At 34.9% G+C, this 16,375-nt stretch overlaps 1 protein-coding gene across 1 annotated transcript in view; it reads right to left on the minus strand.

The window, feature by feature from the left end:
- NBAS (NBAS subunit of NRZ tethering complex) overlaps window positions 1–16,375 on the minus strand; it is a 180,774-nt gene that overhangs the window by 131,746 nt on the left and 32,653 nt on the right. The window contains exons 19-25 of the mRNA XM_062573114.1: window positions 16,083–16,161; window positions 15,046–15,150; window positions 14,659–14,795; window positions 3,914–3,997; window positions 3,192–3,345; window positions 1,956–2,141; window positions 828–1,001 (exon numbers count right to left, since the gene is read on the minus strand). Of these exons, the coding sequence (XP_062429098.1) occupies window positions 828–1,001; window positions 1,956–2,141; window positions 3,192–3,345; window positions 3,914–3,997; window positions 14,659–14,795; window positions 15,046–15,150; window positions 16,083–16,161 (919 nt within the window). The remainder of the gene's footprint in view (window positions 1–827; window positions 1,002–1,955; window positions 2,142–3,191; window positions 3,346–3,913; window positions 3,998–14,658; window positions 14,796–15,045; window positions 15,151–16,082; window positions 16,162–16,375) is intronic.

Here is a 16,375-nt window from a genome sequence, read left to right on the forward strand (position 1 = left end):
TGTATCTATATATGTACTAGTTACATGGTTTACAAGCTTCAATAGTAAAAGTGTGCTTATAGTGCATCTTTGAATAACTTTGAACTGTAGAAACAACATGAAATATTCATAAGGGTAAAAAACACACATCTGAAATAAACCTGGCACTTTCAAAAGCATTCTTCATCTACATTAACTCAAGCTTATAACTTGTTGCTCAAGATCAAGATACTTGCTTTCAAATAAGGTTTGAGGAGGGCAAGACTTGCATGTAATTTTCTTCATGTATCAGGAACCACATTGTTCTAGAACTACATAGTTCTAGAATAATCAGGAGGGTTTGGTTGTTTTTTGCTTTTTTTTTCTCCTATTATGCCAACAAAAGAAAAAGATACAAAGATAGGGAAATTACTTCTTGAATATCTGAAACTTCAGATAATTATGAAAAATGAAATACCAATAAATTTCTTCAGAAGAAAGTTTTAGTGAAATCACAAAAGCATCATTCACTCCTTTTCTAAAAAGCTCATTTGCCAGAAATGTATTTTAAACACATCACCAAAAATGACATCAAGAATAGTCTTTACACTATTTTTTTGCTATATTAGGGCAAGATCATAATTACATTAGTTTGACAATCTCATTAAGGACAGATGAGTTGTATCATAACTCATGCTTTAATATTTTTTAATTCACATTTTCTATAAACAAGACAAATGCACAGTCCAAAAGGAAGGGAAAGAATACAGAGAAAATCTAATTTAGAAGACAAACTAGCTTTATTTATGACCTGTTCAGGACAAGAATTTTCAAGGAAACCAGTAGAATCATCAAGGTTCTATACTTACAGAAGGTTTTGAATTCTGAAATATCTTCAGAGGTAGAGTCAGGTCTTCCTTTGCTAATGTCACTAAATATTCTTTAAAAAGTGAGTTTGCCAGACCAGGTGACTGATTCTCACAGCGGTGGAGAAACGGGATCATCCACTGATAAACATTTTTCACATATTTTTCATCAGAGGACTGGAAAGAGCAATAAGTTAAGGGAAGGGCAGCATGGGGAGAAGAAGAGAAGAAATTCAGGTTCCTTTTTCAAAATAAGCAGAACAAATTTTTATCATTTTAATTTCAGTAATATTTGTCATATACCACAACCAAGAGCAGAAGCCTAAACTTTCACTACTGCACAGATCACTATGAAATGAACAATAGTAACAATCCATCTTCTTGCTGCTTCTGAATGGCTTGGGGAGTCCAATTAGTACAGGAGAAAAGCCCACTACAAGAAAGCTAAATTCTCTTCCTCTTGCAATTTTTGAATGAGTGAAAGGTGGGTGTGCACCCACGTCACAGTGGTATTACTTTCAATATTTCAGTAAGCAAGAACACAAGGTAGGAAAACAAAGGGCAAGCAGTTACAAATAGTAACAAAATTTTGAAAATTCTGAGAAGAGCTCCAAGTACACAAGTATTCTTCTCTAGCTTATATATTCTTTGCCTGAATTTTAAATCCCTATTTTAACTTTAGGTATTTTACAACTCTTCCAAAAAGGTACAGCCTTTTCTATTCTGAAATGCTATGCATAGACTGTACACAAAGATTAGAAACACACATATCCTGCACAGGTAAGTATTTTTTGCCACCATTTTTATCAAACATCAAAAACCATCCAAGGAAAACATCCACTGTCGTAGTTGCAGCACTAGTAACAGTTACACTGAAGACCCTTTGAAAAGGGCTGATGAAAAAGAAATTCGCAGCTTTCATGTAATGGAAATTAATGTTCAGTCCTGTGTCTAGAATGAAGAAAAAGGTCTCAGAAAACAGAGAAATTGTTTGATAGCTTGGTGGATTCAAGAAGAATGTTCATCAGAAAAATGCAAGCGATTAACATGCAATTACAGATACAAGGGATCTAGGGCAACCTGAATCATTAGGATCAGGCTCTACTTAAGTGATATGTTCAAAATACTTACATTCTTCATCAGTAGTCTCAGTTTTTCAATGTCTTTCATCTCTACTAGTTCCTTCAAAGTTAAGGTTCGATCACCTTCACTCTCATAAACTACTGTCTCAAGAGTAATCAGATTGTCACAAAGCATCTGCAGACCAGGAATATTCCTCTCCATGCCAAGACGAACAAGGGACAGAGCACAATCCACCTGAAAAATAAAAATAAACGCTGTACAATTGTTTGCCAAAAAAAACATTACAAGTCTTTGCTTGTTTGTGTCTCCACTTTCATTCCCTGTTCCCTTTGCTTAGGAGGTAATTCTGAGTTCGTCACCTATATTTCCCTAAATGCATTGCTCATCTCAGCTTTATGAACATAAATAAAATGCTTAGCAGGTGATGTCACTATAGGCCTTTTGGCCCAGGTGTATCCTATGTAACTGATACTTGTAAATTACAATAGTATTTTCTGATTCCTTCTGCAGATCACACAGAGATAAGACACCTCAACACACTCCATGGATTGTAAAGGATTGCCTGCAAATAACTTTTGAATTAACATGTGCTAAACTGGCTCATGAAGCAGTAAAATACTAGAAAATATCAATGAAGAAAAGATCTATTCTTACTTGCACTGCTTAGCATTACAGACCAGAGCTTCGTATGTTTTTAAAACAGGAAGAAACTAAAGCACAATAAGTTGACAATGAAGAAGTGGCATGTTTGGTCTTGCCAAGTCTCCAGAAGTGCTATGCACAACATACTCTCCTTTTACTCATTCACAAATATAAAATATAATGATAAAAACACTTCATTGGCTAGGGAAGTGCTACTGTCTGCCACTGTAAGTCAAGTGAAAGTAAGTGAAAAACTTACTAGCTTCCTTCTCATTCCTATGAATCAACTATTTGGCTGAGTAAAAACAAGCACAACTGCACCGGAGAAAAAGAACAAAACAGTCTTCTAAAGCCATACCGAAATTTCTGTGGCTGTGTAATATTACTGGCAAAATATATTCAGATTTGCACATAAGTAGAGATTGATTAGAAGGGAAGGGTTTGTTGATTTTGCTTTTTAAACATGGGTATTGTGAAAATTTGGTCCTACAACAACAAAGCTTGAACAACATGCAGAAGATAATTTCAAAATAGTATCAGTGCTCACTACTAATGCTGCTAATACTCATCAACATAGGGTACTACTGAAGAAACTGGATCAGTTCAAGACAGCCATCATTATTTCCTCACTGCTATTCTCACCTGCATAGCATAATTTTCAATTTCTTGTGCCCTGTTCAAATACCAGTCAGTAACCAGATCTACTGAAAGTTCAGTAGTCCTATACTTCAATAATTCGGGTTGCATTTCATACAGAAATTCGCCTTCATCTTGCAGAGTTGGTTCAACAACCATCCTAAAAAATAAAATAAAATAAAATAAAATAAAATAGTATATGTTCACTTGCACTTTTTTCCACATCAGCCTTCTTTCTAAGAGGTCTGGTCATTCTAATGGAGAACGATACACATCAACTCACTATCACATCAGTACTTTGAACAGATTTAAATGACAATTACAGCAAGTGTTTCTTTCTGTCAACAAGTAACTAAACAGAATATATGCTCAATCTCCAAGTTCTGTTTTTCACGTAAGGAAAGGCAGTTATGTCATTCATAATGATAAGGTAAAGCTTGCAAACAGCAGGAAAAATTAGTATTTCCTACAGTAATCTCGCCTCTATTCACTTGCATACGAGTAAGTTACGTGTCACATAATCACACTGAACATGATTTAGTAACGTTGGAGAGTGTTTGTTCATCCAGTCTTATTAACAAAGCTAAAACCCAAGCTTATCATGCACAAAAATTGGAATGAGTTTTACTGCTTCCCTGAACTCCAGGATTTCCCAAATTTTAACAACTGGTACAGAAACTATGCATCTGAAAATATGCATAACCTTTTTGCTTTTTCCACGTACTTACTTGCATTCTGCTTTTTCACACCAGTCTTCTTCACGATGTTTCTGCTTATTCCAAGGAAGAATCTTCAATGTCCCCTGCCTATAACTGGTATAAAAGAAAACACAAGTTTTACACAGAAATTTGGAAACAAAAGAGAAGGGCACTCAATTAATGGAACAGGATATACACAACTATTTGAGTGAATTCATAATCAAGAACATCATTTACGTACAGGATCAATTCTTGAAAAATATATCCCTTCTAGCACAACTACACAGGTGTTACTTTGCTTAAGTCATATATCTGTATATATGCATAGATATACAACCTATGCCTTTTAAGACCCACTAAAAGTTTAATAAAAACTTTTTTATTGACAGAAAAGGGCAAGAAAAGGGAGTGTGAGAACTACATGCTTTAAAAATCCTTACTGCTTCACAGTAAGATGTATTCTGACTTCGTATACTATTATGGAAGATTGAAATTAGTAACAAGAACAACCTTGGATCTTCACAGTTTAAAATACATAATTCTTCAAATCTGAGCACAAATCCTTGTACTGAACTGAACTGAGATATGCCCTGCTGTACTAATCTTCTCAATTAAGTTTGACATGGCTTTCTGACTACAAACATCCACAGTGAAATGAATTCTAAATACCGAGGTTGAGGAAAAAAGTCTGTTTAAGATACGGGTTAAGAATAACAGCAATTATTACTAGAATGATTAGTCATAGTAGGCTATTTTTTTTAAGTAGCATGAAACCCCAGAAAATCTCATCAAACTATGCTGAACATAAACTGAGGGAAAAGAGGAGAGGCATATATTTCCATAAATCACAGAACCAAATCATTTAAGAAACAAATCATTTACAGAGTCAAGACGTTAAAGTTTCAGCACACTGGAGCAATAAACTATTTTGAGTCTTACTCATTTCCTCCTAGACCTGATAATTAACATCAAATGTAGTAATAAATGGACAGTCCCTGGCATTGCAAACAAACAACTGATATAATTTTCTCATTCTTTGAAAAACAGCAGTATTGTAAATATTGCAACAGATATGTATGAATCCTTTTAGTATTCAGTAGCAGAAAAAAAAAAACACAAAAAAAAACCACACTGTGTTTTAATACACAAATCAATTTCACAACATAAATTGCAGAATAAGAAACTAAAAACCAGTAACTACATCTCATTTAGCAATAGCCATTAAATGCATTTAACAAAGCAAAGTATGTCTATAGTAACTATCATCTCCTGAACACAAACACACACACACACGCATGCACACGTTTTTCCAAGAAGGTCAATCGCCCTTCCTTTACCACCGTTATGCCTCAACAGTATCATCCTGGTCTTTATCCATAGTAAATCCAGTTTTCCAAATGAAACATGCAGGGCAGAAATCCAGTAGTAAATTGGCAGAGGCAGGCTTATAGGCTATAAAACTCACAAGAAAGAAGGAGAGATGGAAAACTGCTAATTCCCATGTCTCAAGCAAAGACAGATCTGCATTCTATCCCATTTCAGTCATCTGAGTTGAACAATACCCTCTGCCACTTTTTTTTTCACCCTTCAAAATCAGGTACACTATGTGCTAACATCACTGAAAAACAATCAACAAAGAAACCTCCAAATTAATATTTTTTACATTAGCAACCAGGACATTCCAAAGTTATCTTTTATTTTACCTGAACACTAAGAATGCTTCTGCCCCTCAGTGGGGGCCTGAAAAAATATTGTCACTCTAAGACTGTATTGGAAAATACCACATGGAATGAGGTCTTACTAATTAAGCTGCCACAGCCTGCTACAGATATGGTAAAATTACATTCTGGAAGTTTGTTAAGTAAAAGAGCGTTTCTCTACCGCATCATTAGTTCAAGAGGGTTATAAGTAAAGTTCACCACAATTTGTAAAGTTTCTTAACTGACCATCAGTCCCAGTCTGAATGATATGTTTCTTCCTTCCAATTACTCTTAACACAATTTCGTCCCATTGCAGGCCCTAATAAACAATATTAGGCACTGAACAGTCTTATATTTTAATGCAAGCAAGAATTACTTACCTAATCTAAAAATCAAAATTATTAGAAAGCCACACCTTCTTTTAGCAGACTCATGTAATCCCCTATTCCACCTTTATCCCCTCCTCAATTCAGAAAATATTCCGCATTTCTCTCTCCCATCCCATCTCTTCTATATTCCCGTAACATAACACACACCTTTGTTTATCTTTAAATTCTAACTGCTTCTAACATTTTTAAAAATATGTTTCACAACAGAATCCCTTCTGATTAAAAGATATTTTTAGAAGTTATGTGTAAGTTCTGACAGCATTTGAAATAACTTACTCAACATCCCACTATGGCTTATAGCTAAAATTGAAACTGGTTTGCTTAGAAAAAGTTTACTGAGAACAATTTCACTCCATTAGAGTTCCCAGGCTTTTTCTCTTTTTTTTGATAGGTGCTTTGGTCCCTACACAACCTTCAAAATCCATCAAAGCAGAAAGCTATGTACAACTTTGCTTTTTCTCCTAACCCTGGCTAAAAAGGGGTAAAGCATAGAGAAGAGCAATTAAAATGACCAAAAGGAAAAAATGGCTTTCACAGGAGGAATGATCACACAGGCTAGGCTGAAAAGTCTTAGAGAAGAAACAACGGACAGATGTTAAGATTTTTTTATAAAGCTGTTCATCTTTTCATTTTGTTTAAATAGGAAATGGCATTTCAGTGTTTTTCCTCACTACAAGGATTGTAAGTATGGATGGGACTAGCAGGGACGCATTCAAAATAAATAATAGCAGTTGCTGTGTTCACCAGATGCTGCTAAGCTGTTAACTGGTTGCTGCATGACATTGCGGAGGAGAACTTGTATACTAGTTCAAAATTCAAGAGTAAATTACTGGAAGAAAGTGTCATGAAAGTCTATTCTGTGTTTATAAAACATCTAGCTCAGAAATCTTTGTATCACATATTACAGATACCTGAGAAATTTCAAGTTAAGTTTATAAAGTGCAAAACTTTTTCATAAAAGCTTATTAATTGGCCTCACTATGAAATATTAAAGAGGAGGAGGCTTTTGGATTCATAGGAAAGAAAATTTATATTATCACAATCTTGACTAGAGGTTTTATACTTCATTCTTTCTCCCTTTTCATAGCAGAAAAAGGAAGGATTAAACACAGTTGGGTAGCTACCCTCTCTAAATATTAAAAAAAAAAACACCCACAAAAATGTAACTGCAAAATATCTAGATCTGGTGGAAATAAACAATTATGGAAAGTCTGCCTTAACAATTTTCTTGCTGAGATAAACAAAAAAACACAACAACAACCACCACCACCACCCTTAAAAAACACCCGCCATACAGTGCCAACTGCTTACTTCATTCACCTTCTCAATAAAGCTAAAAAATTCAAATTCCCTCCAACGCTAAGTGAGATCACTCAATTTTCTCTACCTTCTCCCCTCATTTTGAGGAGTTTAGAAAAATAACAAGTATTTGAATTTAAATACAAAGATGGGAATAAATTATTCCAAGTCATCAGAATAATCCCAAACCAAAGAATAAGAGATCTCTGTATCTGAGGCCTCTATAATGGTGAAGAAATGATTAATGAGCTATATTTACCTAGAATTTGTCAAAGTTTTTCTTAACTGATAGTTATGTTTTAGTTCAGATGGTTTTCCTCAAATTCCTGTATCAGTAGCTCTAGTAACACATGCAGAAAAAACGTAAATGAATAATAAAATCTTTGAGAAATAGCTGTTAAAGGGAAGCAGTTGAGAAAAATTTCAGGCATCAAAACACTACCACATTTGCAAACTTAAAAGCATTAAATGCAGATGAGAGGGAGAAAAGGAGGAGAGAGAGAAGAAAAGTATATGCTAAGAGTTAGGGTTTCCGTCTTTCTGTCACACTTATCTTTACAACATTCAGCAAATCTAGCTTAACTGGGACGTATCATAATTACCACATATACCTCATGCATATAATCCATAAATTTGTGTGGCCTGGAAGTAGTGAATTTAGCCTACATGCATAGCTTGCTGTATGTGCAACAGAATATGTTAGTGTCTCTCTGCATATGCTACACAACCGTGCTGCTTGTTTTTAGAAAATTGAATTCTGCAGAGCTCAGAGACATACGGTTAACCACACGTATACTGTGGGCACACATCTGAATTCCAGATATCAAAACAGGTCACATGGAGTCATTAAAGCAGATGACTTCCCTTTTCCAGTTATAAGAAACCATCAGGTGTGCCATCCCATGCCTCTACACATTTTTTTTTCTTAGTTATATTGAAGTATATCATTATATTTTCTTTAAGCAGCTGCTTCCATCCACCTTCTCCTACTCTCTCTCCTCTTCAACAGTAGAATAAATATGATTGGAGCCCAGTAAATGGGCAGATTAGAGAGGTATTCAGCTCTATTTCTTCAAAAAAAGAGCTGACTTTTCCTACATTGCTCTTTCCACTACTGTATTGTTTACCTTGCCTTGGCAATTCTTCTCATTCTTTGCTTTGACAAAAGGGGCCCACTCTATTGTAGTTTCTGTATCCTACCAACTGCATTTACTCAAATCTGCAGATTACTTTTCCCTCCAAGGACAGATTTTAGAATGGGAAGCTCTAATTCTATTTTAAGGCCAGAGACCAATTCTTTCTTTTATCAACAGAAATTCTGTGATTATTTTTATTATTATTATTTTTCCTTTCAGCATTTCATATTCTGTCTGTTTTTACTATCTTTCTCCTTGCAAAACTATGCACCTTGTATCTAGACAAGACAAAAAGCAATCCACCTCACAACAGTTATAAAAAAACATGGTAACTTTTAGCTAAAGGATACACATACTTTAATGAGTAGGGGGTTCTTCTGTTTATTTTGAAGATATGGGAGTGGTGAATATTAACTATTTACCCCTCTAAACAGCTTTTTCTTCCTTTCCCTTAAGTGAAAGGGACATTGAATGCATATGAAACTTTTGCCCTTATTTATTTCATTGTAGTATTATCCAAATGAATTCAGAGAAGAGGACAAAATTGACCACGGGACTAATTCTTTTAATGGGAACAATTTTGAGTGACATTAAAATAAAAGTTCTGTAGAAAATAAAAAAGAATACCAGAGAATTAGGGCTAAATATTAGACAATTCTGTGGATGTTCAGTCAAACCTATTACATACACATTCTAAAAAGAAAAGAGATTAAGCTGTAAGAGCTTCACTGAAACTGCAATGCCACAGGCAATATCTAGGAAAGCTAGTTCAGAAGACTTCATCATGGAAAAGCAGAGTTAACTGCTTATGAACATCTTTAAGTATAGTATTTATCTATTCACTGATGACAGTCTGCTACATGAAAGTTTTTAGTTTTAAAATCTCACTTCGAGTAAAGGCATCTTCATTCCTACCTCAATTCATCAGACAAATGGAGTTCATCCAAAACTCTCCAGTAAAAATTTACTTTGAGTCATGACTGAAAGCCAATATTTGAGAAAGTTAAGGAGTAAAAAAGCGGAAATATATATAAAAGTTGCTATCTTAAAGTGAAGACTTTTACAACAAGTATAATGTGCAATGGAATAGAGTTATGGCTGTTGAGGGAGCCATGTATTTGAATTTCCAAACTTCTATTTTCAAGTGTGAGCTATAATGTTGCAAAATAGCAGTTAAAAGCAGAAAAAGAGAAAAGAAAATTAAAAGAAAAAAAGAAAGAGACTCTGGTTATGTATTTATAAGAGCAGTAAAGCAATATTTTCCTCTGAGATTACCTTTTAAAACCTAAGGGCAACAATAAACCCAGAATGCTAACTGTAATGAGATGATGGTTCTCTCTCATCTTTATTTAAATACTTAAACTTTTACCAATTTCTCTGCACTTGTCTTAACAGAAAGAGCCTACGCATCTGCTGGTCATTGGGATTCATATTCCTCTTCAAAGACCCCAAGATCCAGCATAGATTCAAGTGTCATTATTGTAATAGAAGCTGAAAATAAAAAAAGTAGAATTAACAAAACACCAGGATCACAGTTCAGCAAAAACACATTACCGAGTCTGAAGTCTATTATGATACCAGTTAGAAGTTGACAAGTACAGAGACAGTGGCACATCTTAGTATTTCAGATTCCTTCTCAGCTTAGGGAGCTGTTGAGTTTATATAGCTAGCAATCCTTTTCAGGGCTTTCATGAATCCATGAATCCTCTGATCAGTCATTATAGACCTCATTCTGAACTGTTCTGAGAGTAATCCCTGAAGATGCTAAACTATTAAACATGTGTCACAGATGAGAAAAAAGGCATCTATTACTCTAGACTTTTCATAAGTAGATAGAGGGAAGAAGAGGAAAAAAAATCCAATCATCTGGTCCCAAAAAACAGACAAAAAAAAATCCTCTTTTATTCTCCATTTGTTATGTGAACTTTTTTTGACTGATAAGACTTTTTAAGACATTAGCCTCTAAAGATTATTCTAATGCAGATGACATACCTGTAACAAGAAAAAACAACTGTTTTATGCTCTTACACAAAACACTAGCATAACAAGCATTTCTGTCGTCAAGAATTTAGAATTTACTGTGTGCACCTTAACTGGAGGCTCTAAACTCAATGCAGTGGCAGTTATAACACAACCTTTACAAAAACATTTTTCATCAGTAATGAACTGCAGAAATCACACTTATATATGCATTTACATTGCTATTGTTGCACAGCAGGCAATTTGTCTCCAATCTTTTTTTCCTTGGTTGTACCTAGAGGTATTTATTTGTCCCACCTCATCTGTTCCATGCCCAAACAAGGCAGCATCTGCCATAGGATCTCAAACTTTTCTTCAACCACAGACTCCTCCTACAGTTAGGGAGCAGAAAGCAAAGTGGGAGATTTCCATAAGAATAGGGAACATCTCAAAGCTCTCTAGCTGGTAAGAAGACAAAAGGGCTAGTTAAGTGTTTCATATAAAGAGAGACGCCACGGACCACTCCCATCATTCATCCTCCTCTCTCTGGGATCACACACAGTATTATTTTCCTCTGCCAAAAACTTTTCTGCCTCTGGAGCACCATGCTGCTGAGAGCACACCCTAAGCTCCAGGAGGCTGATAAGTGACAGCCTAGAACAAGGCACGAAAGATCTTTCAGAAAGGATTTGCTGTTTTAGAACACCAACAAAATATATCCACACACACCAGCACCCTGAAAGAAAAGCCTTCCTCCCTCCACCTCACCTTATAAAACTTATCAAAGAAAAAAAAACTAGAATCAATAATTAAATATTGCAAAGTTTCTCTAGTAGTCCTAACTGCTACCTTAAGGTAAACAAGGGTTTTCACAACATAATTGAATGTTATTTAAATGATAGGTAGACGATAAAAGGGACATCAGTAAGTATTGGATATAAACAAATACGTGGTTAACTTCTGCTAAGAAGCAGTCTTCCCCCCAAACAGTACTGCAAACTTGGAAAAATGTCAGAGAAAGAACAGAAAGAATGAAACCTCTTCAATACAGAAAATTATGCAATGGGAATGCTAAAATTTGAAATAGTGGAGAGAAAAAAAAATAACAATTACAAAAAAACTAACCAGACGTGAAAGACTATCAAAAGGGGGGGAGAGAAGTATTAGCTATTCCAAAAATTGTCTTTATTCCAAAAACTATCTTTCTAAAGTAATACTTCAAAGTAATATTGCTCATTTTAAGAGCACAGAATAATATGCTTCAAAATTAATTTTGTAATTGAAATGTATATATAAAAAAAAGAATAAGCTTTGTTTTACTACACAGAGCATCACTGTGATGTCCAAGGAAAGATCTTTCCTGAAGATTAATATGAACAATTAATAAAAATTGAGAGTAATAAATATTCTTCCTGGTACTAAATTGTTAAATTTTCCCAGAATCACTGAAGTCAGAAGGGGCCTCTGGAGGCTATATAGGTCCACCCTCCTGCTCAAAGCCAGGTCAGCTACAGCAGGCTGCTCAGGGCTGGGTCTAGTCAGGTTTAGAGTATCTCTAAGGATAACCACTCTGACAAGGACAGGGGGAAAAACACTCTTTTTTGCATTCTGTTTAAATCAAATTTCCTGGTTTTCAATTTGAGCCTATTTCTTCTTGTCCTGCTACAGGGCTTGACAACTTGGCCCCAAGCTCTTCCCCTGCCTCCTCCAATCAGGTATGTATACACATTGATAGCATCCCCTCAAGCTTCTCTTTTCCAAGCTAAACGGCCCTAGCCCTCTCAGCCTCTCTTCATATGACAGATATTCCAGGTCCTTCATCTTCATGGCCCTTTGATGGGCTCACTTCAGTAGCTCCATGTTTCTCTTGTACTGGGGAGTCCAGAACTGGACACAGCACTCCAGCTACAGCTTGAGCCAGGCCTGAGCAGAGGGGAAGGATCACCTCCCTTGACTTGCTGGCAATGCTCTGCCTAAGACAGCCCAGGATGCTATTGGCCTTTTTTGCAAAATCAAACTACTTGAACGTAAGGGGGAATTTCTTCCCTGTGAGAGTGACAGAGCACTGGAACAGGTTGCCCAGAGAGGTTGTGGAGTCTGCTTTCCTGGAGATATTCAAGGGCTGCCTGGATGCAACACTAACATGCTCTAGGTGACCCTGCTTGAGCAGGTGGGTTGGACTAGATGATCTCTGGAGGTCCCTTCCATCCTTACTGATTCTATGACTCCATGATTCTATGACCTTTCTTTGAGATGCTTCTTCCCTCAGCAATTGTGCACACAAACATGACTTCTGTCATTGAGTTTTCAAAGAATGCCAACATTCTTTGACATCCTAAATCCTAAAACATCATTCTCCAAGCACTTTTCAGCACAAATTTAGGACCAAGATCTTAAAAGACAGGGTATTTAACCACATGAAAAAACTGTGTTTGTACTTAGTATATATAATCTAACTTTTGTTTTCAAAATGTCTTTTCTACAAATCATGCACATATGGATTTGCTAGATGAAACAGATCTTTCAAGGAGATAAGGCTTGTTTTGACAGCAGATTTCTTATTTTGAACTGTTGCTTAAACTTGAACTAATTTTCCAACTTTACTTGTCATGAAAGTAACTGCTGAATGTTACTCGTCTGCGAAGAACCATAAGTGCTTACAATTACATTGTTAATTACAGTTATGATCTACAGGCATCTATAATGCAATGTCACAGTGAAGAAACCTTTCAGAGTACAAAGTTGAAAAATATTGAAATTGTTTGGTAGTATGTGTAATTGAAAAATTGCTAGCAACTAGCAAGCCTCAATGTTTGCTGAAAAATACCTATAAATCAAGGACACTGCATGTGTTAGATCCTGAATTGTATCCACAGATGGATATACTGCTTGTCCAAATAAATATTTAAATATTACCCTGTTTAGTTAAGACAGAGAATCTGGTAAGTGACTGAACTCTTACATAACTACTAAGTTACTACACTTACTTCATTTAACTTCAGTTACTTCACTTAAACATGAAGTTAAAATAAATATGTTTATTTTACACCTAATCTCAGTCTAATCTGAGCAGTCAAGTTATGCTCCCTCTTTGGGTTACCTAATAAAAGTGATTATATTAAAAATATATATATGTATATCTATATATTCAGAGAAAGAATTTAGAGATCTCACTAGAGAAAGACTGAAAGTAGAATTTAAGGGTCAAAACAACAATTTCACCAACACAAGGACTGCTGGTAGCTTTCAGTCCAAACATCTCATTTAAATTCCATTCTATGTTACAAAGCTAAGGTTTAAGAACTTAGTCTAACAGCAAAGATAAAGTAGTTCAGTGTGAGCACTTTATATTATGCCATTTTCCAAAACCAGGAAGGCCATTTAATTCTCATTAAAGTATTATATGTTTTAATCTGACACACACAATAGTCTTAACCTTCAAGTTTTAGCTGAATCTTATCATTGACCAGTTTTTGGTTTCTACTCCACATCACTGCAATAACTCTTTAGATAAGCTGAAAAAAACAAGCATAAATTTAAATGAAAGGGAGAATTGCCATCTTTAAGTCTGACCTAAAGGACAAGGCTTTATGGATTTTTTTCTATGATTTCTATCAATCACTTCAGAAGTAGGAAGAGGAAAGTATCCAGGAATTATACTGATAACAGAAAAATTTCTGAAGCATCTCATTTCAGCATTGAAGGTTGCTTCAAAAAATACAGAAATGAAGAGTAGTAAGTCTGGATTTAAGGCTTTTCATAATTCTCCCTTATTAAGGAGAGAACAAGTCAGTAGCAAAGAGATTAGTAACTGTGAATTTATTGGCTGTTTAAGTGTTAAACTGCATGTCAAATCAGTCAAAAAAATTGTAATCTTTATATAACTTCTGAGGAGCTGAACACTCATTCATTTTTCTTATGCTGGTTATTATTACAAGCCATTTACAGACTTGTATTCACATCTGCAAAAACCTGGACTGTTACAGGTGGAAAAGGTCATGCTTTCTTTTATGCATAAAGGCAGTACTTACACTTAAATTTTTTTATGTTCCTAATCATAACCAAGATGGACCAAAAGGCTTCCACAATAGAGAGAAAGTAAGTAACAAACTCAATCTGTTAATGCAGATAATGGCACAATATAAAACAAAAAATAAAGACAAGTGCAGTATATAAAAACAAAGTTGCTCTCTAGATTCTAGGCAAAGCTAGACTGCAAACAGCAGACTGTCATACATGCACACCAATTAACCTTTTTTTTTTTAAATTAACATCCGTTAATGTATTCTTACCAAGCTTCAGGTAACAAGAAAGCATATTCATGTGGTGAAGTAGTCTCTGGAAAATTGGAGAGAATTGCCTGTCTGTGTGGAAGCAAAGCTGATCCATGGAAAGTGAACAAGATTTCCAATGCTTTGACATTGCTTTCCTAAACAGCAAAACAATAAAACACTGTAGAACTAGCCTAATACTGATTTGACCTGAAACTCAGTAATTAATGTAAGTTTGAGTCATACAGTAAACCTTTATACTTAAAGAAATTTTTATAATTTAGTAAAAATTAATCTCTGGCTCATTACATGCATTTATTTATAATCAAGTAAATACATCTTCCCCTTAAACTCCCATTAAGATTCAACTCCCCAAAATTTACAGTTTAGCATGATAAATATTAATACCCGAGCATAAGTTCTTGCTGAAAGTACAATATTCTGATTTCTGAACTTCTTGAAGAATTCACTGTCATAGTTCTGTTCAGCTGCATCAGGCCCTCCAAGGATCTCCTGAAAAAGAATTAAGATTTTTTTTCTAATTAAAAGATTTACAAAGGTATCAAAAGAAAAAACCCTCCAAATTTCTCTATTGTAGGACAGCTAAACGTGAGCTCTATCTGGAAAAGCATGTCATAATTTTTCCTATTTACTTCAACTTGAAAACCAGGCTATTTTTTGACTAATAAGCTAAGACCGTTTTCTGTCTTATTTTAATTAATATTTAGACAATATCAGATAAAAAGGGGTATTCCAAAATCATAGTTTGAAAAGTGCAGATTATAAAGTTAAGATTTTGCAAAAACCAAGCAAAATACATTTTTTTGCATTGAAAGAAGTTTCACTTCTGTAAATTTACAGAAGGAACAGAAAATTCACTACAGAAATCTTAATAAAACTTGCTAATTAGACTGATTGAGGAAGGTTCAGAGCAATATAGTGATCAACTGTTAAATGACTTATTTCCAACACTCAAAATTATTCAACTGCTTAAGATGTATTAGTTTTCCCCTCCCACTATATTGTGATTTAATATCATAGACATTTGTAAATGCCAACAGCTTTTAATACATACACTTTAGACATATACTTTAAAATAGACATATACTTTAAAATAGACATGGCTGCTCCTGAAATAGGGAAATTACTGTTGCTGTTTGGCCAGCAAAACACAACATGTTCAAAACAGGCCTCCTAACAGACTCAGTTGTGCCTTTCAACACCAGAAATTAGCTATTTGTAATGCTGAAGTAGAGGAAGTCTGGTAGCTAGAACACAAAACGGTTTATATTTCTCAAATGAGACGTGGTATATTTCAAGAAGACTATAAACATTAATACTACAGTATATAATAAAAATATCTGATGATACAACAAAAAAACTCCAGGAACACCTATAGAACCGAAAACTCAGAAGAACCTTAGCCAGTTGTCAAGTCTCCTCACCTCATAGGTTTCCAAGCGACTGAGATACGTTAGTAGTTTCAGCCTGCTACGGCAGAGTTCCTTTTGTTCCAGTGTTAGCCTGTTTCAGAACAGGAACGTTCATATTTACAATTGATACTGTACATAATATTCACATGAAGACAAGTTACGTGTTTTAATGACTATGTGCACTGGAACATATCAAAAACTAAGTAAACTGAGAACTTTGACACAGTACAATGTCAATTAATAATTAAATCACTTTCCAGTTAAAATTAACATACATGAGAGTAATTAAGTCCTTGTAATTGCAT

Source organism: Rhea pennata, chromosome 3 (assembly GCF_028389875.1).
Source record: "Rhea pennata isolate bPtePen1 chromosome 3, bPtePen1.pri, whole genome shotgun sequence".
Lineage (NCBI taxonomy): Eukaryota > Metazoa > Chordata > Aves > Rheiformes > Rheidae > Rhea > Rhea pennata.